The 25,053-nt window shown below is 38.2% G+C and overlaps 2 protein-coding genes across 11 annotated transcripts in view; one reads left to right on the top strand and one right to left on the bottom strand.

Annotated features, from left to right (window-relative positions):
* Positions 1-520: 520 nt before the first annotated feature.
* Positions 521-19,111, top strand: tbc1d7 (TBC1 domain family, member 7). Of its 4 annotated transcripts, none has more exons than XM_088644100.1 (8): positions 521-596; positions 8,928-9,047; positions 10,975-11,055; positions 15,200-15,390; positions 15,622-15,759; positions 16,442-16,587; positions 17,248-17,377; positions 18,745-19,111. In XM_088644100.1, exons 2-8 carry the CDS (start codon positions 8,936-8,938, stop codon positions 18,829-18,831), a joined length of 885 nt encoding a protein of 294 aa, XP_088500226.1. In that variant the 5' UTR covers positions 521-596; positions 8,928-8,935; the 3' UTR covers positions 18,832-19,111. The 4 variants fall into 4 exon arrangements, with proteins under 4 accessions (XP_088500226.1, XP_088500224.1, XP_088500225.1 ...); XM_088644098.1 differs by lacking the exon at positions 521-596 and adding an exon at positions 7,140-7,459; XM_088644099.1 differs by lacking the exon at positions 521-596 and adding an exon at positions 7,140-7,504.
* A 1,054-nt stretch (positions 19,112-20,165) lies between these two features.
* LOC148657609 (phosphatase and actin regulator 1-like) overlaps positions 20,166-25,053 on the bottom strand; it is a 125,830-nt gene continuing 120,942 nt past the window's right edge. For all 7 annotated transcript variants that reach the window (XM_088644080.1, XM_088644083.1, XM_088644081.1 and 4 more), the window contains one exon: positions 20,166-24,842. In XM_088644080.1, coding sequence (XP_088500206.1) covers positions 24,827-24,842 — 16 coding nt within the window. In that variant the 3' untranslated portion in view covers positions 20,166-24,826. The remainder of the gene's footprint in view (positions 24,843-25,053) is intronic.

The raw sequence follows: 25,053 nt of genomic DNA, 5'->3' as shown, positions 1-25,053 counted from the left end.
TTCTGGCTCCCTACACCCTGTAAGAACATAAGAAGAACATGAAAAGAGGCCATGTGGCCCACTTCTCCCATTTGCTAAATGGACTGTATTGGAGTAAACAGGTACTGAAAATAGATGGATTGGAACTCTGAGAAACATCCTGGTTGACTCAAAATTTGCTTCCCTTAAACTGCGACAAGACGGAGATCATGTGGGGGGTATCCTGCTCACTGGGGTGTGTACTGTAAATCCACACTGAAGAAACTGCAATATGTTCAGAATTCGTCTGCCAGAGCCCAGATCAGGCTGCTTGGAAGCAATCACACTACTCTTATCCTGGAGTCCCTGCACTGGCTGCCCTCCAGGTTTCAAGTCGACTAAAGGCCTGAGACATGGCTTGGCACCTCAGTATCTGTCTGACTTATCTACTCGTTACCTCACAGCTTCCATTCCTCTGGCTCTGGTCTTCTACTGTATATGTGCCTGAACCTCTTTTCCTTTCTATGGGTAACAGGGCCTTCTCTTGCTGCACTCCAAAGCTATTCTATAGCTATTTCATATCCCTGGGTATTCTGGAATTCTATAATTGAGTTTCCAACAGTAAACACTTCTTTTCGGTAAGTTAATTATTTAAATGTTGCCTAGTTTCTAGTTTTTACACTGAATTTTATATATTGGATAACATTTTGTTCATTTTTAGTTTTCGCCGTAGCTTTGGATCGAGACAGGATTCAGACACACGGCATAGTCATTTCTGATAATTTCTGAGCCATTCTCAACTGTTCCTGGACCAATGATGCCTAATGCATTGATTGGCTTATTGAATGAAAAGGGGCTCCTGTTGGTCAGTCTCCTTCTTGCACATGAGGGATGATAATGAAACAGGAATGGGCTTTTTCCCTGCTACTTGTAAGCACAACCTAATTCCTGTGCTGTAATCACCTGTAACTATGCAGCTGGTTGCTAAGCACAGGGCTTACACTAATGCTGAACTCTGACCACTGCCTAGGGAAGCCTATGCTGCATAATTATAATGAGGTGAGAAAGAAGGGCTCTTTCCTAAGTTCACTGCTCGCAGATTTCTCTAAACTGAGAGACATCAAAAGTGAAGCAAGTGCTATTGGGTCCAATAGGGGAGATCTGGCCTTCAGTATTTTGATGTAATGTTGCCTGCTGCATTTTTAGTGTTTTTATTAACTATGCCAAGCCCCGAGCTAGTGTAAAGTAGGAGTAGGAGAAAGAAAAGAGCTGATACTGGTTACTTTGCATAACCATCAAATCAACGGGCAAATGAACTTGATGGCACTATTATCTATTACTTTAAGCATGCAATTCATAAAATGACATTTTGTTGCACAACACCAGAGTTTATTTTATGATGACTTTTATAATAACTTATGACGGCAAATTAGCAGAGTGTTTAACTTTTACTCTGTACATGCTCCTAGAAAAGTAATGTGCCGTTGCACAATAAGATGTTCAGAAATCAGTGTGCTGGCTGTGCTTGTCTTGACACACTATACAGTAGGATGAGCCTGTCGGGAACTCGATTGCTTCAAAAGGAAGGTTCCGATTGTACTCTGGCAGAGAACAGGAATAGAATATTGATTGAGCAGTTATGATTGTAGACAAGCAATATTGTTTTGACAAATATGACTTTAAATCATCGTTGGTCACTTTATCATTTTAGAAGTCTTACACCTTTTCATACAAATACTAAGTTACTGTTTCCTTCTTGATTGTATCAATACAATTGTCTTATCTTGGCTTCGTATTGCCTGTATTACCACAACTATACTATTGGTTTTCTTACTATATTAACACCACCTGCCTTCATTAAATGAATTGTTCAAAATACCCCTATTCTTCAAAAACAATTATTTTCATTATCTTCATTTTCAGATAATTGTCAAATCTTCATTTCCCCTGCAGTAGAACATTTTAAAATGTAACAACGACTGGTCAGTTATAGTTGTTGGCTCATGTATTTCAATTTGTGTTTTCTATCTTTTGAGCGGATGTAATAATTAGTTTTTCACAGGCACCAAAAGAAAACTACTTAAAACACGATGAAGGTTTAAACATGGATAATAAAACCACTGAACGTTTCAACGTTCTGTGATAGCGGTGTAAACTCTGAGCCCCCAGCGGTGTCATTTTGAGTTCAAATCATCAGGAGACCAATCCAAAGGTCTCACTGATTAACACTGGGTGTTCAAGGGTTATCCCATCCACAGGTAAAGAAATGGTGGGGAAAAAGCTATTGCATTTTATGTGTCAGGTATGTCTCTAGCACAGCAAAACACAATCAGTGAGATATCTTTTCCCCAAAGAGTTGTTGGGTTATAAGTAGGCTGTGATTAGTTTTGTTTCTAAACAGATAAATAATTATGCCATCATTCATTTATTTGCCATCCTGAAAAGCTTTGATTCTACTTAGATTTTAGATCCAAATTAATCTACAGTAAAAAATGACAGAATAATGTAAGTTACCCATTTTTTTCAATTGTTCATTTCTTAAAACTATCAGTAATACTAGTAGATAAGGCTAACATATACAGTATCTGTAATAAAAGTATGATTCAAAAGATCCCTATGTATAGAATTCATTATGATGATGTTAAGAACTGTATCTAATGCCACAAAATTAAAATAGTAATTTTCTGTTGCTGTTATACTGTTTGGAATATTCAAACAACCTGATTTTGAATTACCTCTGTTAAATTGAATAGAAAAAAATGCAGAGCTTGTATCTGTTTAAGATGTCTTGATAATGTTGCATACTGTATATGAATGTCTAGTGTTTACTTCTTTGATAACAAATCATACTGTATACATTTTAATTAAATTAAGAATGTCAGTGAACTTGGCATTTCTTGAATGTTAATTTTTGATTTACTATGAAAATCAAACAAAACTTTCTGCCGGGTCTGATCAGTGTTAACAGTGTTATCTGGTTGATAAACAATCAAGTCAATAACAGAGTAATGACCTTTAACAGGAAACAGCTGATCATAGCCTGACTGCTAACAGCAAATAGGATGTCTATGGCAAAAGCAATCAATCCCAATAGAAATACAGGATCGGGCATCATTAACATAAAGATGCATTTCTGGAGAACCTGCAGAGTTGGTAGCCCTCCCGGAGTTCAGCTCCTGGGTGCATCTGCTTCCAATTAAAGCTGTGGGTCTCTGTCTTATAATAATGAATTCCTTACATTTACAGTACATAGTGCTTTTCTCTCCACACAATGAGTTTCACAGGTAATGGTGACCAACGTCCAGCCCCACCTGGATGATGCGCCAGTACACTCCCCACACATCAGCTATCAGTGGGGAGGAGAACAGAGTGATGAAGCCAACTCATAGATGGGGATTATGAGGAGGCCAAGATTGGTAAAGGCCAGTGGGGAAATTTGGCCAGAATGCTGGGGTTACACCCCTACTGTTTTCGAGAAACGCCCTGGGATTTTTAATGACCACAAGGAGTCAGGACCTTGGTTTTACGTCTCATCCGAAGGACGGCGCCTTTTTACAGTACAGTGTCCCATCACATTATACTGGTGCATTAGGATCCACACAGACTGCAGGGTGAGCGCCCCCTGCTGGCCCCACTAACACCTCTTCCAACAGCAGCCTCAGTTTTTCCCAGGAGTTCTCCCATCCAGGTACTGACCAGGCTCACACCTGCTGAGCTCCAGTGGGGCTGCCAGTTCTGACTTGCAGGGTAATAATACTGCTGACAGAAATATACAATTCCCATTTATAGGAATCCTGCAAAAGTCTTACAGGGAGCCTCTACAGCTTTAATCCGAATCCTTGTAAGAATCTAGGAATGCCCAGGAATTTATATAATTTATGCACACACTAACGTCTTCTCATAGGAATACTTGAAACCCATTTTAATATGTTTTTGTTATTGTTTTGATTATAGTGATTTGTTGTTTATCTAAACATTCAAAAAACAGTTTTGGCAGCAAAATCTTTTAGAAATGATTTGACCTATCCTTATTCAACAGTCTACAGAAATGTTCCGAAAACAATCTATGATACATAAATCTAATTACAACAGGCTATGTGTAGAGGACTATAGTAAGTAGTTTGCACTCACTAGGCAAACTAGTACTCTCACAGTCATGCTGGGCATAATTCAGGAATCAATTTTAGAATAAAAATGTTATCAGGTAAAAAGAACAGATGTATCAAACATTCATAAACTGAAAACACTTTCAAATCCAGTTTTGCCATTTGTAGTGAACATAAAACTTTCTTGAGTGAATAAAGGAAACAAAAAAGTATTTAAAACGTTCTGGTATTGTACAACTATCCTTGCATCTTGATAGGAAATGATTTTAATTCCAAATTAAATCTGCACAGTCAGGCATTGATTGTACTTAAAAAAAGAAACTGCAGTTTTTAAAACGCCATGGTGTATTTACACTCACCAGAGAAAGTGAAAAATCAAGACAAAATAAGAAAACACGGAGAAAGAACAACCTTTCTTGTTTGCTTGTTTGGTTTGTGAAGTCTTTCACCTGCTGAAAACCTACTCATACAAAATAAGCAATAGCTACACCCTGGTCCACTTCGTGCGTGTCGTAAATTCTTTACGCAGCTTTCTGGAAAGAATCTATAGGATCCCAGTACTTAAAAAAAAACTGAGGGAACATCATTAAGGATTTTGTGTATGTTTTCTGGTTGTTTCAGAATACAACCTGAATTGTGATACGTCAAAAATGTGAACGTGATACATTTAAAAGGGATATGTAGTGTTAAAACACCCCTGCTGCGGTGATGGCGAAATACTCTGACAGATCACCTGAGCTCTCTGAGACAGGGGGTGTGGCTGACAGACCGCAATAGAGCACATGCGCACAGTTGCAGACGTGTTATAGGGAGACGTATAAAGGTTTTAGTGTTGGTGTTACGACGACTTGAAAAGATAATATTACAGACATGATATTGGTACATTTCAGAAGCCCAGGTTTATGTTTTTTCGTACGTTTTAGAGAGAGAGAGAGACTCGAGCGTGAGCATGACCATGACCTCTTGCGGGAAACCCAATTCTCTTCCTTTGAAAATGAGGTAGCAGAAGCGTTTAGTTTTAATAATTAATAATTAATAATTAATAATAATAATTGCTTACACTTATATAGCGCTTTTCTGGACACTCCACTCAAAGCGCTTTACAGGTAATGGGAACTCCCCTCCACCACCACCAATGTGCAGCATCCACCTGGATTTTGAGGATCGAATAGTAAACTTGGAAGCTACAGGATTACGTAGTGCAACAAGCGCTCTGTTGCTGACCGTACTGTAGGTAGCATGCCAGAGATGGCGCTCACAGGAGGCTGGGCTCGGACGTCTTTCCACGGCGACGGCCCGGCTCCGACTGAATCAGTGCGCTCTTTCTGAACGGATTGCCTCCGCTTTCTTCTTGCACCATGTCTGCTTGTTCTGGGTAGACAGCCTCGACATGTAACTTCAGGAGCATCGAAGCGCGCATTGCTTGCCTAGAATTATCTTTTTTTTAAAAAAAAATACTAACTGTAAAAATAAACGACTGTATATAATTATTTTTAAATATTGCACACACACAAAAACGGTTTCTTGCCGAGCTGCTTTAGATAGCAAAAAAAAAAAAATGAACAGATTCAATGCTTAAACCAAATCAAACACTGAGCCTGTGTTACGGTGATATAACAATGCTTGGGTTTATATAATCCAGTCCGATTCTAAAGCCGATTACTTCATTCATGTGATACTCACAGGTTACAGTTTTCGCCCAGTATATGCAGTGTCAGAGAATGTATTCCGTTTTCGATTTTTGTCGTTTGCATAGCCTAGCAAACGGTATTGGTAACCAATTTAACATAATAACAGTTGCAGTCTTTTCTACTAAAATAATCCACTAAGAATCACACACATTTATAATTCTATATCTTCCACTGACTCACAATGTCACATTATGTTTTATGTACTATTCCAAACTCCACTGCAAGGGGAATAATAGACCCTAAACGAGTGCTCCCGGTAGTTTTAGATGCAAAAGAAGATGGTAGCTGGTTTCTAACAAACTAAAATTAGATAGTGGCCACGTTGCCATATCATCTGTTTGTCAGGAGGTATTGCATTTTTGAGTCAAATCTCTCACATTTTGTTTCCAAATCAGAAATGTCCAGGCAAACAAAACCTCTATACCAAAACACCATCAATAATCCAGTGAAGTTAATGAATTAAGGAACTACAACAGTAAGACCTACTACAGAAGTGAGAGTTCAGTAAATGTTTTGCCTAATTTATTTATCTATTTTATTTTCTGAAACCCTGTTGCGATCATGCATGTACAGTACACACATACATACTTGTATTTCAGCACCTACTGCCATTTGACTACTTCTGCATATTCCAAAGCTCAGTTTTGGATGTTTTTTTAACTCTGTAAAATGTGGCGTTATGAAAGCCCGATAGATCATGAATTGATCATGAATTGACAATCAACTCCGGTTTGATACGAACAGGATAAACCGCGAGAGTGCAATGTCTGCTTTTTGTGTGCAAGTCAAACTGACTCCGGAACCAACACTTTTAACTTTTAACTTTTAACTCATAACTTATATAACTTCCAAGCTGCCGACAACCCTGCAAAAACAACCTATTAACCAACATGCCCCTTAGCCTTAGTAGTCGGGCACAATTATACACACTGGTAGATCAGCTCAATTATTGTATCACAAATTGTGACCTTCTGCATCAGGGATTGAAAGGTTATGCGGACCACTTATCTTTAATTATATAACAACTTTAATTTATCTTCCCATTGGCAGAGTTGGATTTAATAACCTTAGTACAGTTGCGTGCAGAGTGGTAGGCAAACGCTTCCTTTTGATCATGATTTTTATTGTTGTTAATGTTATCAAGAGACTTACAAATTAAACATGCCTTTGTCTTCAAAAAGAAAGAGAACTCAAATCATGTCGTACAGTAGGCATTTAGCAAAGTGCTCTTAACGAATACAGTGTTCGCTGCAAATCCATGCTGACGCATAAAACAAGAAAAATAAGTAAGAAACTAGGGTATTTAACATGGGGTACAAAAATAGACATTTTTTCTGAGTATTTCTTACCTTAGCAGCCACACGTCAGTATGTTGTCTGTATTTGTTCGCCACCTTGCGGTGATGATAGGAGCCTCTAGGAAGTTTTGATGCTATTCAACGTGTGAAGCCTAATTTCTGATTTAACAGAAAAATATACGCTGAATGGATTATTATAATAAACCCCCTTAAAGATTCTTAAAGGGGACATCAGCGGTCAGCTGCATATTTGTGACTGGATATTGCAACTAGAAAAAAAAAGTATTACGGTAGTTAATGTTTCCGAACACGACGAACAGAGCAACTGGTCGCCCGCCTGCAAAGCTTGTAGGAGGTCAGGAGTTTTCAGGAAAGTGCGGGGATTAAGCGAGGCCTTGTTTTTTAAGGTATATTTTGGGCGTCTGCTCTATTTTTCTTTTAAAACAAGCAAGGTAAAGTTCGATTGTGTAACGTGACATTTATCGATTTACTGTCGTCATGCCTGAGTAAGGGAAATTAAAGGACTTTCTGGGTTAACGAGCCGAAGACGCCCGAAGAAAGGTTGCTCAAATGCTTTTACCGATTGTGGGGTTTAATACTGTAACAGCTCGGCGTTTATTCAGACACTGGTAGATAGTTTCAGAAAACGATGTAATAATAATAATACACTTTAGTCGAGAACTGTCAGTCGCAATTTAAGGCAGATGTTTTTAAGCAAAACCAAAGACTCTTGGTCTCTATGAAAAAGAACACTATTGATCAAATAAGGCCAAGCACAAAACGAAAGATGTAGCGCATGAGGTACTGTAGATGCTCATGCATGTACAATTCCCTGCTTGGTGTGGGAGATTGCAGGACCAGATACGTATATACTGTATGTGCTGATTTAGGTATTAACAACAGGAAAGTTTCTAAAATCTGCAAAAATGCTTCATGCAATCTGTTTGTCTCCATATGTAGGCAAGTGCAAATGTGACTGGGAAATGACAAGAGATATAAACTGCTACAGCCCTGGCATTTAAAAAGGCATTGAGAAGCAAGGAAACTGTGTTTTTTGTATGGTTGCACAAAGGATGCCTTTAATTAAAAAATAATAATAATTTGTATGCCTAATAAAATGCCTAATGCTGGCAATGAAATACATTTTATGCCAGCAGCTACTGCTGCATGCTGTATTGTTGTGCATTTGATAAATAAACTTTGATTGGTACCAGTATAAACTGTTAGCTTTTCCAAACAGCATATATCTGTGATAGAACAGAAGATGTATTTAAAGATGTAGGTGACAGGGAGCGTTAAAATTTGATTTGTTATGGAGCTATTTGTCCATCATGTTTAGTGTTGCCTTATGCAGTAGGTTTTAAAGATAGTATGATTGATGATATTATTTATCTGGAAAAACTCGAGAGGAAACCTTCTCAGAAGTTCTCTGGGGTCATGATTTGAGGACTTGCTGGTTGGTTAATTGTCTTCTGGGAAAATTGCCCCTGGTGTGAGTGTGTGTCCCGCAATAGACTGGTGTCCCATCCAGGGTGTATCCCGCCTTGAGCCTGTTCCTGGCTCCCCACTGACCTGCTTTGGATGTAGTGATTAGAAGATGGATGGACTGATTAATGTTGTATAATTCTAAAGAAATTAACCCCTTCTGCTGTCTGCCTACATAGCCAGCTGTATTGAGGAAGACCCAGTGTTAAGCCTAAATTGTAGTCTTTAAAAGGATCTGACTGCGTAGTGAGAACACCCTACATTTGTGGTACAATGGCCCAATCACCGTGAGGCCATCGTCTATACAGTTTGTGATGTTTTGATATGCTTCAGGCCAGAAAGACAATTGTTGCAAAACCTGCTTTGTTCATAAAGACTGTTGTTTTGCAGTGAAAGTCATGTCAGAGGACCCACAAAGAAACTTCCGTTCTGCTTATTATGAAAAGGTGGGATTTCGTGGTGTGGAGGAAAAGAAGTCCCTGGAAATTCTATTGAAAGATGACCGACTGGGTAATGTGCTGATCACGGATGTTTGTGTTTTTTTCCCACTATGTCTGGTCCACTTTAGAGATTTCCCACTTTTGTTATAGAAAACCAAATGTATTTCTGGGCACATTTGAAAATTTTCGTGTTTAAGAATGTTGTTATACAGTATGCAGACAGCCACCACATAGTACCTTCATTGTAAAGATTCCCATTTAGTTTAATGTACAGACTGTGAATCTGTGATACAGAGAATAAATTTACTTTTTAGAAAGCTTTCATTCTCAATGTTGAACTTAAAAATGGTTGAATGATACATTAAATGAAGATAGGCTAATCATTGATAGATGGATACACTAAAAAAAACAAATTTCAGTCAGTTACAGGTATGTATTTCCATTGAGCCCTATCTGTACCAGAATAAAATAATATAATAAGTTTTGTCTTCTTATAGCATTAGCTAAATCCCTATCGGCTTGTGTTTTTCACAAACTTAAAAATTGTAGGACTGGTATTTCCAAGTTCAATAAAAGATTGTTTATACTGGGCTGTTTTTACTGTAAAAATCTGATTAAATCAAGAAGTTCAACTTATTGTGCAGCTGGTTAAAATACAAAATCACCAAATCAAATCCTTTGCAACATGTAATGTTAATGTAATTGTATTTCCTTATTTGACCATGTGGAAGGGTTTGTGTGAGTGAAACCATGTGCCACATAATGACTAGATTAAGTTCTGTTCCTCTATGATATACCTTCACCAGCTGCAAAGCATTTTGCAAGGATCAGGACGTTTGAACTTTTAAATCCATTGGTGTAGAAAAAAAATGTGGCACAGTACTGTATGAAGGTGGTGGTTTAAAGAATAAGCTGCTTCAAAGAAAATCATATTGGATAATTTAAAGGCTTTCACCAGATGGGCTAAAGAAGGAATTGTATCTTATCTCTTTCTTCTGAAGCAGTCTGTATATGACTGCCTCTGCACATGAGTAGTTAAGTTAAGGGATTGACCTGATAGGACTGTCATTGGACTGTTGAAAGTATCTGTTTCATTTTGCACTCTACATCATTTAGAGAAGGGACTGATTCATGAGCAAACGTGACACTGGATGAGCTTGATTTGGTCCATTTTGGTGAAGGCAAACACACGCCAGTTGTAGTCTGGTTTGTGTAATTAGGCAAATTGTAGTCAATTTACCAAGTGGCTTGAAAGAGAAAAGCTGTTTTGACTATCTGTTCCCAATGTGTAGTGTAGCCTGTTTCCGGGATTTTAATCAACCATTTTACAGGCCTTTTGTAATAATTAATGTTACCCATGGATAAAAACTGTCTTTATGTAAGTATGCATTTAGATAAGAGATAATTAATAAATTACTTTAATTTCAATTTTGATTGATTCACTTAATCAGTTGTAATAATGTTCCTGTGTTAAGCAGGTTTTGGTATTTAAGCTGGGTAATGTCTGATTGTAAATCACACTGACAGAGGCCAAAGGACCAAATCATGTTTGTTATTGTTCCGTTGTACTAGAATAACACTGAAAAAGTTACGCCTCTGCAGAAAGTTTACATACTGTAGATTAATCTAGATGCAGGACTTTTCTTGTTTTTGGGGGTCTGTGCACCAACATGCCTGAGGAGACTGAAACTCACCATGACACTGAATACTGTAGAATAACAAGATATACAGGATTTTTCATCAAAACAGAATAGATGTGCTCTAGATGGGCGGTCTACTGTAATGGCAGTGATACCGCTATGTCGCACTTCCCTTTGGTCTGTTTCAATGCAAATTCTGAAACTTCAGGCACATCTTGTATATATTCAAATCTTGTTGTTTTTGTCGCTACACTTGTCTTGAAATGGCCATATCATTATACGAGGCACAAAAGCTTTAGAAATGGAGGATAAATGAGAGTGCGGGACCCTTGTCAATTCCTTGTTTGTTTCCAACAGATGTGGAAAAGCTTTGCACTTTCAGCCAGAGGTTTCCTCTTCCCTCCATGTACCGCATCTTTGTGTGGAAGGTCCTGCTCGGTAAGACCAGCGTTCGGCTCTGGGGGGTCGTGTTTTTTGTGGGTGCACGGCTCTGGGGGGGTCGTGTTTTTTGTGGGTGCACGGCTCTGGGGGGGTCGTGTTTTTTGTGGGTGCACGGCTCTGGGGGGTCGTGTTTTTTGTGGGCGCACAGCTCTGAGGGGTCACGTTTGCATGGTTCCCCTGCTCAGAGAAAAGTCCCAGCCTTTGAGTGCCGAGTTTATTGAGTTTCTCCGAGCTTCAATTCAATTGAGCAGTGTGTGAAGAAGGGCTTTCCTACCCTTTATGAATTTTAGTTTTTTCTGTGGTACGTTTGTCCATTAAATAATGATCTTTTCCCTTTAAATTAATCCTGTTATAAGGAAATGTCTGTGTTTTTAAAAGAGCACAATGTTAAATTTACTTCTTCAATGTAGTTTTATTACATTTAATTTACTTATGACCATTTTCATCACTGTGAAGAGGGCTTTTCTTTCTAGTTATGATAAAACAGAAACACCTTAAACAGATTTTGAATAAAAATGAGCTTTATTTGAAGTTGTTCTTGCTGAGCGAGACTACATAGGAATTTTACTGATCTATATACTGTATATTGTATTAGCGAGTAACCTTGTGTCAGTCATTGCTCTAGACAGGTTTCCAAAGAAGCATGCCAATGTTTATGACTGACCCCACTGTGAAAAAGAGGCAAGAGTAATTAAAAAGCTAAAAAACAAAGGTAGTGTTTATTATTTGTGGACATTTCCAGGAATTTCTTTTGTCTTAAGACTCAAGAGTTACACTAATCCTTTTGTATTCACTCTGAAAAGATGGGCAGCTTTATCATGGTCAGTTATGACTCGTTTGCATCTCTCAGTATGATTATTATTGCTACAAAACAGAACAGCTAGGAAATAGCCCGAGCCTTATGTAAATGTGAGGCACGCGAGTTCTTAATATTCTCTGGCACATCTCTGGCAATCAAGTAGTAAACATCTGGTAATCAGAGTCACATGTAGAAACACAAATAATTATAAAGAATAAATACATCTTTACAACACACCATGCTACACTGTAACACATGTACAGGTAGTAGTAAAAAGTAGAGTACTAAAATCAGAGTGAAACTTAGAAACACAGATATTTATTAACAGAAAATAAGTTTATATAAAACTTCACGCTCCACAATAACACGTACAGGTCTGTGCATTTCAGAGGCCCTCATCCCAGTGAACTAGGAGAGAACGTTTTTAGTCTGAGGATTCCACAAGTGAAAATTCAGAATTTCCTAAAATAATAAAGACTTCAGGGTCTCCAGAATGTTTAGGTTACTTGTCCAGGATCTGGTATCCAAGACTGACAGAACAAGGTCCTCTTGCATGGCACAAGCATTGACCAAAGGGTGATGGTGATGTCCCTTCTTCTCCTCTGTTTCTCTTGCTCCCCATCCTCCTCCTTATGGATTCCTGTCTTCTGTCTCTGTGTTTATGCTTTCCCCTATGACTGTCGAAAGCTCCTATGATTTACTGTACAGTTAATTAACCAGATGAAACTGCCAGAAATCCCCTTTAATAATCTGTTTGCCGGCATCTTAACCCTGGAGTTAGGCAGACACCTCAGACCATACCTTTTATGGTCATACCTAAGGCCTTGAGTAGTGCTATCAAAGTGGGAACTGCAAATTCAGTGTTAGATTGTAACATTAATAATAATAGATTTTATGTATGTTTTCCAAAACTCAAAGTACTACAGAATAGTACATGCATAAAACACATAAATAAAACAAATGGACTGTTTACACATAAGTAAAACAAGTATAAAAATAATAGTAAAATGTTCCATGAGGCATAGTTTTAGAGACCCAGTGAGCAATTGTACAAAAATTCCTCTTATTTTTTTCCAAGCATCAGTTTCAAAGATATCCTTTCATTCTGTAAAGATGAATTAACAAGTTTAAGTGGTGTGTAATGACTGCTCATGAAGGAAAAATGAAATATATGCATGACATACTGAGGGTATATCTTGACGGGGGCAAGTTATGCATATAATTGTAACAAAATACTATAACCTAAATTAAAAAGGAAAACAAACTTTTGATTTATTTTAAATTGGGGGAAAAAAATGGCAAAATTAATGCAAAATGTCTGCATTTTTTAAAACTACACTATGTCTGTGAAATTACGATTTGTGCTTGGAAGTTATAACAACGGTTTCTTAGATTTCTTGCCAAATTTGTAGCATTTTTAAAAATGTCAAAGTAATTTTTAATAGTTGGAATATAGTTTCTATTTTAGAAATCTTCAAAGTGTGCGATTTGGGGAAAAAAACATTTAATAAAGGCAGTAATGGAAATATAAGCACAGCAAGTCAGCAAATCAGTGAATTTCACGCTTGTCTTTTCAGGCTAGTGTCAGCAATTATTTGCTTTAATTATTTCTTGCAGATAACTTTATCTTTCATTTTCTTTCTTAAAGCCCCGGTAGTGTGCTGATTAACTGCATCCTATAATCTGTAGTGTGCTCATCCCTTCAGTACTTCCACAGGGGGAGTAAACATTTTAGCAAAAAAAATCTGCAGGATTGGATAAATTATAGATTAAGATCCGTTTTTGTATCATCTAACCATATGCATAGCAATGCAAGTGATGTTCCTAATGATGAAGGAACTGTATGTATTGGGGAAATACTGGCTTTTTAAATGTCTCCTGATGTCTCCTTTTTTCATTTTCTTGGAGACTTTGAGAAAATGGCTGACCTTGTGATTGTTTGGACCTGATAAGTGGAGTTTTCCTGATCAGTTTATCTCTGTTCCCCTGCAGTATTGGGGAAAACATTGTGATTTATTCTAAGGAATAAAGGCTTGTCCAAAAACTAGACACTCTAGGAAACTTTAATTTTTAGATACTATTAATTAAATACTAAAGTTTTTCTCATGATATAAAGTGGCAGAAATCCTTTGACCTACCGAAGCCATAATATGTACAAGAGAGAACGGTTTGATTTTGTATTCTTTCATTAGCCTGATTGCTTCCTGCAGCATTGCTGGTATGAAAGCATGCAAAAGCCGTTTAGATAGATAGATTCCTTTGATAGCCCCATGTATTACTTATATCTCATGCGTTTATGGGTATTTCTTAGTAGTTTTAAATATAATGTGCATTCTGGCTGAGAAACTGTTGATGGACTGCTCATGTGCCTGCTATGTACTCATCCACTAGGTGGCACAGATAAGATAAGACACCACTGCCCTTTCTTTCCACATACTGTACAGTCATAATTTTAATTTCTTCTCTAAGGGTCGTCCATTGTATCTTAAGCCGAAACATAGATTTTCACAATGACCTCTCTTCTAAATTTACTGTACATTCAATACTTCTGAAGTATTAATTCAAGAAGGATTTTCAGTTTCATGCAAATTGATCATATATATTAATTTGCAGTATTGGAATACTTATTTTTGCAAATGTGTGCGTGTCTTAGTAAGAGAGGGAGAGATCAGATATTCAGGTATTTTCTTTTGGGGTTTCTGCAGGTGCTCTGGTTATCTCCTGTCTTCTCCAGGCATGTTGGCTGGGTTCTTTGCCATCTCTGAATTGCCCCTGTGTGTCCTGTGCTGGGCTCATGTCCCCTCCGATGTCAAAGCTTCCAGTCCCACCTGGTGCCCTATCCTTCTGGGACAAGCCCCTGATAATGGATGAATGGATCAGCTGTTGAAGAAAGCAAAGCCTTCCGAGACTCATGAAAATGTAGAGAAATAAGTGTGGTGACGAACACAGTCCACCTTGATGGGTTTCTAGTAGCTTCATGATCCACAAATTCCGTCAAACACCTTTCTTTTTAAAGGATCCCACAGGATGTGCTCCAACAGTGTTGCTACAGCCGTGGTTGCAGAGTGTGTATTGCAGTTTCCTGCCCTCGTGTCTCTGGGCTCTGTACCGTTAATGATCTCGAGGGCATCCCCTGAATTGACTCCACCACTGCCCCTGATTAACAGAGGATTTATGAATCTCTAGAGGGTAAAAGGCCACCTTAACAAGGCTTTACGTTTCCTGGTAATGAAGGGGGTTTGTGAAGTGAGGAGGACTGGAGGCCTGCCTGGTCTCTGGCAGCGCCGGGCCTGCTGGTGTGGCGCTGCTGGTAACAGCGTCTTTCCCGCCGCCCGCCTGCAGGGATCCTGCCCCCCCACGGAGACTCGCACGCCCTGGTGATGAGTTACCGGAAGCAGCAGTACGAGGACGTGCTGCAGGCCCTGCAGGTCATGCGCTTTGTGCAGAGCTCCACGCCGCAGGTGGAGGTGTATCTCCACATGCACCAGCTGGAGTCCCTGGCACTGCCACGCCGCACAGAGGTCACGCCACTGGTAAGCCACCCAGGCGAGACGTTTCTGTACCGAAAACCAGTTTCTTGATTTCTTGTGCAAGAAACCTCTTCCCCTGTTTGTTGTGTGAAGAACTCTTAATACTGTGATCGTTTCTTTGGTCGATGCAGCTGTCTTAACTTTCAGGTTGAGCCGCGGGCTTGGTGCTCGGTTTTGAATCGTTCATGTGTATGATAGGATGCGCCTCTCTGATGTGCCTGTGTTGGTTCACAGGAGCCAGAAGCGGAAGACTTCCTTGCAATAGCCAGAGCCATGGCGAAGATTGTGGAGAGCAGTGTTGATTGTTACTGGCTCATCAAATGCTTTGTTAATCAATACAGCAACAAGTATGGAGATTCCGTACCTCACCTGGTGAGTTCAAAAGTTCTGACCGGATTGACAGGAAGCATGCTACATTTCACTCTTGAGGAAGTCACCCACAGTAGATTAACACCGAAATCATAAGCGATATATTTTTGCTCTTGTTATTTTTCATTGTAACTTCATCTGCTTATTCTCTTTACGAAGGATGTCTTAGTTGAAAGGTTCCATCTAAACGAAATTGTGATTATTTTGAGATGTTGGTTGATGGGAGAGTGCTAGAGATAAACTGTGTGTGTGTACAGGGTTTTGTTTGGTCTCGCTTGTATGTTCAAGCCATTTGTGATTTGAATTCCCGATAACCTAGGTTTGTGGAGTTTGCTGTAGAAATATTTGCTGTAGGGAGAAAGTTTGCTTTTGAAAGGTTAGACATTACTGTAGTTAAGCAATCTCGCTGCATTATGAAAATGTACAGAGGCTAATGGTTGACATCATCTGCCGATAACGTGATCCCTTTACAAAGAGTTTAGTGTGTTTTGACCAATAAAATTTAAAACTGAAAGTTTTTTTTAGACTTTCTACTGCATCACTTCTGTAAAAGCCTCAGAAGAACATTTTTCCTTAATCTCTTTTTATGTTACAATTTTGGATTAAAATAAGGCTATATTGGGTTAATTCAGCAGTTAAAGAACTGATGTAGACATATCTAAAATAACATTTACATCTCCTCCAGCCAAAGAGCCTTGAGCACTTCTTAAGCCTTGAGGACAGCAGACTCCTGAATCACCTCCGGACCTGTAATGCAATGAGCAAACTTCCCTATAATCTCTGGTTCAGAAGATGTTTTGCAGGATGCCTGCCTGAGTCCAGCTTGCAAAGGTAAAAATAAATCCCTAGATTCTCCAAACCTCTCAAACAAAACTTTCTGATGGACAGTGCAGATATTTTTGTCCTTTAATATTGATTGACATTTTTGGAGTGTAAAATTAATTCCTGTTGTTAACGTAAATTTAGAGATTTAAATTAAATTAAGAGTTCTTCAAAGCCCCCAATCAGTTCTAGATTTGAAGTCTGAACTGGAGTGAAGACACTTTCTGTAAATTAAAGATATACTCATAATTCAGTCCTCTGTCAAATGTGTTTGTACCAGGCGAGAAATATCAGCATTGCCTGATAAAAGAAATATCAAGCATTTTAAACTTCAAAACTCTTACCTCACTTTTGTTGCCAAGTTCAATTACAGTATATGGCCCTCAGTGTTCCTTTGTAGCATTTAATAGGTTTCTCGTAATTGTATGCAACTGACCTGTTCTAATTTTAGTAATGTTTCCCTTAATTATTCTGCTTTCCCAGATAAAGGTGCCATCTGGGTTTTCTCACATCTCCTTTAGAATGATTTGCAGAAAGTTATGTTCTAATTTGTTATAGGACACAAACAACAAAAAAAGACAATTTTATTGCATACACGAGTAATAGTTTGTGCTGTTTAAATAAAAATATACATATCATTATAATATGATTTTTTAAATTCTCTTCTAGGGTGTGGGACAAAATAATAAGTGGTTCCTGCAAAATTCTTGTTTTTGTTGCTGTGGAGATATTACTGGGCTATAAAATCATGCTTATGGGAATGAATAAGCCTGAAGACATCACCCAGTTTTTGGAAAATGTAAGTCTTTTGCATAACATTCCCTGTAATAGTGCAATAATTTGTTTTTATAGGTACTGTAAATGTTTTAATTAATACTCTTAATTAATGGTAAATGTGGATGTTAATAACAAGGAAGTCCAAAATCCAATAACGCTTCTTTAAATTAAGTCTTTAAATCACTTAGTCTCCAAAATTAACTCAAAAATTGTAGCTAAGCTAATTAAGTTTAATTTACTTCCAGGGGGCTTATGAATCAAGCTTAATGGCTTGCACCCCTACCATCTTCTGCACAAATCAGCTCAATTTATTTCTGAGATAATCTCTTTATTAACTCTTCTGCTTCCTGGGATTTATGTTGACTCAATCATGGTGTCTTTAAAACGGTAGTCCACATCTGGGCAGTGTGCTGCACTGAGGTTCAAAATGACAAACTCAGTTGTCTTTACATTCTCTGCCAGAGCTCACTGAGCACATGCAGCTATTTACAATTTGTACACTGAGAAGACATGCTGATGATTGAATAGTATCGTTCCCTGGGACGATAAGCACAGTAATTGAAGTTATATGATTCATAAGAATTCACCCTAGATAGTGAGTGATTGGTATTTGAGTTAGAGTCACCACATTGAGTTCATGAAAAATCTGTATGAACAGCCATACATACAAAAAAAGACATGATTTTAATGAATACAAGAACAGCAGTAGACATAACTATGCTTGGCTTGAATTATGGAGAACACCTTTGTGGTCACCTTTCCTAAGGAAAATCTTTTGGTTTGTGTTTTTGTTTAGATTTTCTGTGATTTTGCTTGAGGTCAGTATTTACATGTATTAAGTCCATCAGACCCAAGTCAGATCTTAAAATATTGTTCAGAATGAGTAACCTGGGTTTATGGCTTATCACTAATGATATTGCTCATCATTTGAGTTCAAGTGTTTTTGTACAATAAACCAAGTGGACAATATAGTCCGAGTGAATGAAGTAGTGAAAGCAAGGAACAATCTTTTGTCCTGTCCGAAAAATCACATGAATTGTTCATAATAACGTGCCCTTTTGGGGTATTTTTCTGTTGGTGGGGGTGGGGTGACTAAGACCTTGGAAACAATGAACATATTTTTGCGATATTACATTTGTGTAGTCAGATGAGCTGTTCATGCTTGTCTGATTTGTCTGGTGGTTTCGCAGTGTATTCCTCATGGAAACCACAACTGAATCTCGCAGAAGAGGAGTCTTCTTATCCTGATTCCTCAAAAAAACCTCTGTAAATCCTGAACAAAGTAAAGCATGATGTCAATTAAGTCTAGGCACAGTGTGATTTTTTCCTGTTTTATAAATAAGAAATTTCTGGATATGTGGCTTCTCACAGTCTTATGTTCTCCTGCAGATGCCCCAAGAAAACACAGATGCCATCGTCACCAAGGCCATTGATCTGTGGCACAAACACTGTGGGACTCCTATGCACTCCGTGTAGCCCTCTGCACTGAAGGCAGGAGGATGTGGGACCAGACTGCTGTGTGCACAGACATCAATCGCAGACGGAAGAAGGGTTTGGTCAAGCAGCGCCTGTGGACCTACAGCAGCTATTTATAGTTCAGAACCATACTGTCTAGATGCCTTATACCTGTAGGAATGAGCTTTTTCTTGCAGCAGGCCAGGAGCATGATGCTTGAAACGTACTGTATACCGTTTATCTTCGGGCTATGAGAGCAGGGGCTTGGTTTCAGCTGTAAAAAAATATAATGTGTCATAAATTGTTTCCTCCCCCTTTTTTGTTCTTGCTTTTTTCCCCCTCCACTTACCTGCTTTCCCAGGGTTTTACATAAAGCGTCATGGAGGACAGTAACTTTGCAGATACTGTACAGTGAAGGGGTCTCTCATTAAATGTTCCTGGAAGCTCAAACAGAGCTTGGATATAACCCTTTCTTAAGAGGAAGACCCTTTCCTCAATGTTACCTTCTCTCTGTGCGTGTTGGCAGTAAGAGTGTGTTATTGAGTCTGTCTCGGTAAAACCTAAGATATTCCTCCAGTCTCTTTTCGGGTTCTGGGTATTACTACTGTGTTAAAAGTCAGTCTCAGTCATATACTGCTTAATAATGTTTGTCGTTGGGAGTGGGTCACTTCTAGACATCATCTTGTGAAGCTCAGTGATGCTTCAAATCGCTGTCTCTCTATAACCTGTGCTAGGTTCTCGGGTCATTCAAACAGGTTTTCCTTTCCGATTTTCCTGTACTTTGCCAATTTTCCTCGGTCCTTACACAAGAAGGGGACCCATAATGCGGCTCACTCCCTGCCTGAAGGGTGCTCTGTTGTGTTTGCGCCAAGAATAACACTTTGCGTCCAGACCAGAAAGCTCAATGTTTGTGTATGTGTCATCAGACCAAAACATCATCTTCTACCTTGGCAGGGTTGTCAATTGTATGAACAATGACTCCAGTCTCGGACATACAGTCTGTACCAGCACCTGTACATATACTTACAAACGTTTCAAAGTCTCTCTTGGCTTCACTGTGGCAGCCCGAACCAGTTTCTTGCTGCTCAGTTTAGCCTCATCTAGAAGGTGTCTATGTGGTAAGATGCACATTTCACTTCTTAAAGTTTACAAAACTGAAAGGATCATTTCCCTGTGCTTAAAGGGATAAATGATCTATTTTTGATCTGTGCCTTGCTGCCAGTTCATCCTTTGTTTTGAAAGTACCTTGATCTCCATGGTTGATAAGTCAGCCATCTTGGTGACCCATAATGTTAATGTCAGATAGGAAAGAATGTCAACGGTGGAAATGTAAAATTAAGACCAGAGAGCAATAGTTTTAAATAAGGTTTCTTTATAAGAAACTGCATACATCATTAAAGACAAACAATAAGTTAAACAATTACATGCAGTTTCAGTCTGTACAAAAAAAGTTATAACATATTTAGAGACCCAGTTAATTTGTTATTTACAGATTTCATACACCCATAGGTTTTCTTTTTTTGTCTTAAATTACAATACTGGAAGAATACAGGGAGACGGTCACAGCATTCACTCCTATACGAAGACAAACTGTACAAACAACATTTCAGAGATGGATTTTTCTCCTGTTGGACAAACACATGAGAACATAGACTGGGTTTTGTTTTTGTAAACCTTAATCTGTATAAAGCATTCATGTGTGTTACTTCTAGTTTGTTGTATTACTACAGAGCCATTTATTATCGGAGTCTGAAAATAATTTTGAATGGAGAAATAATGCCTTTTTTTTGGGCTGATTCCAGGGATTATAAAATAGCCATTTGTTTAAAGAATTGAAAACCATCTTGCAGTGCTCCAAGTTAAATTATGCATGGTAGTAAGAGTTCAAAGTAGGGTCTTTGTGAATACCAAATGAAATGTTCTGGAAATTCCATGTCTTGGGTGATTCTTCACATTCTTCGGACGTGTGCAGTACCTGACATTCAGGCTTAGTCTTTTCTAACCCTGGTTAGTTCAATGTAACTAAATATCTTCTCACACTCTGACCTTGTTTTAACAAAAAAAAAACTCATTTTTAAATTAGGTGTTCAAAATGCGGTACACTATAATTGATTGCACAAATGTGATAATTTTGCAAAACTTGCATGTCTGCAACTTGAGTTGAGTGGGTAGTTGTACTGTTACACAAACTTAGTTAAATGGAATTATAGTTTCCCTTGCTTTCCCAGTATGCAAGACTCAATAAAAATGATTGCTACAGTAGAAGGGGATTATTAATACAGCAGAGAGCCTGGTGTACAGTGTACAGTTACAGACAGTAATGAAGTGCTGAATGCCTGTCTACCAGTGTAGATCTGCAAAGGTACAGGGAAGGTTCAACTTTGACTAACCCCTCACTTTATAGGTTACTCAAATTTACTTTATATAATAAAGGCTTTTCCTCTTCAGTGTGAGGACGCACTTGGAAAATTAAAGCTGGATCTGTCGCTTATCCTTAAAGCACTTCAGATTTTTAAATGTAATCTTTTAAAAACAGATTCTTCTGTAGAAAAGATGTACAGGGCCAGAATATTTCTTGTTTGCATAAAGGGAGGATTTCGAGTTCTAATTTTAATTGGCTACTTCTCTTTAGGAGTCAGTCGTAAACGTTTCTATTTCCCTTTGGGCAAATTGTGTGCTGTTTTATCCATTTTTATTTTGTTTTCTTTATATGAAAATACAGTTTCCTGTTGGTTATTTTTGATCAATTGTCAATTATTCCAATATTGAGCCACTGTTCTGGCTTTCATTGAAATAACTAACAGAATGTTTAATACTAATCCTTTCTGTAACCGCACGTCATTAAAACTCCCTTTATGAAAACTCATTTCATTTCAGTCTCATTGATTCATACATGCTGGGAGAAAATCTTAAAATCAATTTGATCTTAATTCCTAGGTTTGATCCACAAGATCCTAAAATAAAGAACCTTAGATTCTGTCAACACCTTTAAAAAACAGCTGATCATCTACTGGGTAAACATATAAACTGTTAACATTTGACAACATGGCAGCCTTAACCTTTTTTTAGAAGGGTGGTACATAAGGGTCACTATGAGCACAGAAAGGAAAATTTGGGTAACAGCGTGGATACCCAAGTTACACCAAGAACAAATTGAAAAGAAGTTTTAAAAAAAAGATGCCACAAGTGTGAACACATCATATGAAATATTATTAACGGAAAATTCCCATTCACACTGTTCAAGTCTTCAGTGAGTTTTTGGTGTAACTGGGACCATATGAACAAAGCATTAAGGCAGCCAGTAATTCCCTCTAGCCTTGAAAGTGAACATCCGCACATGGGAACAATATTCTCCCTTAATTTAGAAATCCACTCTGAAGAACGTGATTAAACATATAAATTGCCATAGCAAAATGGCCTTTTCTATGATTTCTGTTTTTGTCCCGTAAAAAATCTCTCAACTTCACTGGCTGTTAGAGCCATGATAATACCTGAAATTAAAAGTGTAGGTTTTAGCACATCGCATTAAAGTGAGACAGTCACTGACTTCGTGTACGAGGAAATCGTACAAGTTATTGCTCAATTTGCGTTTCTCAGTCCTGCAACAACATGTCAACACTTCTGGTCTTTCTTTAGAAATGTCACACTTCTACAGACTCTGCTTCTCGATCAAGCAGCAAAAATCCTCCTCCCCTAAAACTAGTAACTGATTTCACAGATTATAAATGTTACGGCACAGTACAGCAAAAGTCCAAATGTTTAATGCTGAACACTTTGATTATTATTGTGTCTGCATTTCTCTTCTTAGAATTTTAAGAAAGTGGCTACAGCTACTGGTTTCTTTGAACAGAAAGGACAGTTATTATTGGTTAATCCCAAAATAGTAACATATTTTAAAAGTCCAGTCGAGTGAAACAATTTAAAACTATATAAACTGAATGATACCAGGAAATGGCAATGCATGTTTATGACTGTAAAAAAAAAAAAATCACTCAGCAAGATGAATGCCAGCTTGATTTGTTATTAGGTTGTATACACTGCAGATTTATCTCACCGTATATCATTCATGAAAATTTGTACCATTGTTAAACGGAATAGGGACCAGCATGGTTTTGAAGCTGTTAACCCATATTACAGAAGGGAAACCCGCCACCATTTTTTATCGAATAAATCACTTGCCAATCATATTGTACAAACTTGTCTCGTAATGGAAACTTTTAGGATAATGCACTGTAAAACATTTTAAACATTTTAAGTCCATTAGTCTGCTTCTCTCTGTCACAGGACGGAATTATGTTTAAACATTTATGGTGGGAAAGGGTAAAGATGTTTTAAAAAGCTGATGCTTTTTGCTAGAATGAGATGCCCAAAACATAACTAATGCTACATACAAGGAAGAGAGAGATTCTTGTGGAAGAGAAAATTGCAGTAAAATCTTTTGTTGCAATTACATTTTTTTTCCCCAACTATAGTGCCAGCTCTTGGACTTTCCCATTGTCGATAGGCTAAACATCTATTGCTAACACTGTACACGTTTAATATTTGATTTTAAAGTGTCCATGTTTTATGTGTTGATGTTTGCATTTTTATGAAGTAGACTTGAAATATCCAGTGGCACATTTGTCATATTAGGTAAATAAAATGGCTTTTCTGCCATAATGAAGAGCCAAAGAAAGTGATGTATAATCCTGCTGGTAGCCTAACACACGGTACCTCTCTTTATAGTCTCTTTCTTTCCACCGATTTCTCAATGGTTATTAATAATTTATTTGGCTGATGCTTTTATCCAAAGTGACTTACGTTTGTATCTATTAATACAACCAGGAAGTTTACTGAAGCATTATAACTGAGGTGCCTTCATCAGGGGTGCGACCGCTGTGCCCCCCAAAATCTAAACCCACAGCCTTCCAGTTACAAGTCCAAAGCCCTAAACAGGTATGTGCCATAAAACATCGGGAAAAGGGACTAAACACATGTTTATAATTAGTCACACAACATGTCATGGAAGCTGAACGCTATAAAAAATTCAAATCAAAATGTATATTGTTTAGAAAACCTTACATAAAACTTTGGCTTGTGACCAGTATATTTTCATCAATATCCATGTCACCTTATCCTGTCCTTTCAATCTCTTATAGAATGACTGCGCCAAAGGAACATTTTAGATAGCTAAAATAACATCTCTGTACTGAAGTATAAACATGATATACATTAAAAAAGGCAAACAAATTGTCTGCACGCTTGTTTCACAGTTAGCAGTAAATATCATCAATAATATTATTACTGTTATAATAAGTAGTTCTACTAGTATTATTGAATTGTGTAATTCAAGCTGCTCACCATTCACCTGCAGTTTAAGAAAGAATCGTAAATGGTTGACATACAAGCAGGTGCATGAAAACCCTTCTAGCACAGTATGAGGAAGTTCGCAATATTGCACAGGAATCCAAAAGCCTTGAGCTGCTGCAGGTCTGTCACAAGCACAGTCTCAGGACTTTTAAACTGGAGACCTCACCTCTCCTCTCCGGGGCGAGAGCAGTCTGTGACTTGGCAAAGCTGGCTTAAGCACATGACGCACGAAGGTCTACAGATGTCTTTAGCGGAGGAGATGGAGCCTGGACCTTACTGTTCATCCAGGACCAGGAAGGAAAGCTCTCCCTGCTGCGGTTGACACTGTGCGGATGAGTCCTGCCGGACAACGGGCGAACACAGGCGCACGTGGGAGTGGCTTGAAATGGTAAGTCTGTGATCCAAAAAACGTCTACAAAGCCATTCAGTGATGGATGTGGCTCGTTATCTGTTGCAACCCCCTGCCAGGGAGCTCTGGGGGTTAGCAAGTCTGTTATTGTGGCAGTAACCATCTTTAAGTTTAGTTCTGAATGTTACTGGTACTATTCAGGGGTAGAAAGGCAATTCAGAAGACAGCTTCACTGTTGACATGGGCACCTGTTATGATCCAGCACTTAAGGTTCATAGTGGGAAAAAGCCCACACGGTAATCTTCGAACAGTAGAGTTCTACGGTCTGTGAAACCTATAATAAAAATAAGGATGCATAGTGTTAAGAGGGATAAAATGGTCTGCTTCATTCCCGTTGGTTCTGCTGACAAACTCCTGCAGAAATAACAACCCATTCACATTAAACTTGTGTTCACTCTGGGAAGTCTTAGTTAGGATATCATATTCACTATGAAAGAACATGGCAATGTCTAGTAATATACTGTAATTATATTCTGGGACAAAAT

This window comes from Lepisosteus platostomus, chromosome 8 (genome assembly GCF_059453375.1).
Source record: "Lepisosteus platostomus isolate fLepPlt1 chromosome 8, fLepPlt1.hap1, whole genome shotgun sequence".
Lineage (NCBI taxonomy): Eukaryota > Metazoa > Chordata > Actinopteri > Semionotiformes > Lepisosteidae > Lepisosteus > Lepisosteus platostomus.
This window is presented reverse-complemented; position numbering and strand designations above follow the sequence as displayed.

Excerpts from the sequence above, each read along its gene's own strand:
- tbc1d7 (XM_088644100.1), top strand. The coding sequence starts at position 8,936 with ATGTCAGAGGACCCACAAAGAAACTTCCGTTCTGCTTATTATGAAAAG. Across the intron at positions 9,048-10,974 it reads ATTGAAAGATGACCGACTGG|ATGTGGAAAAGCTTTGCACT; the intron begins GTAATGTGCTGA and ends TGTTTCCAACAG. Across the intron at positions 15,391-15,621 it reads GCACAGAGGTCACGCCACTG|GAGCCAGAAGCGGAAGACTT; the intron begins GTAAGCCACCCA and ends GTTGGTTCACAG.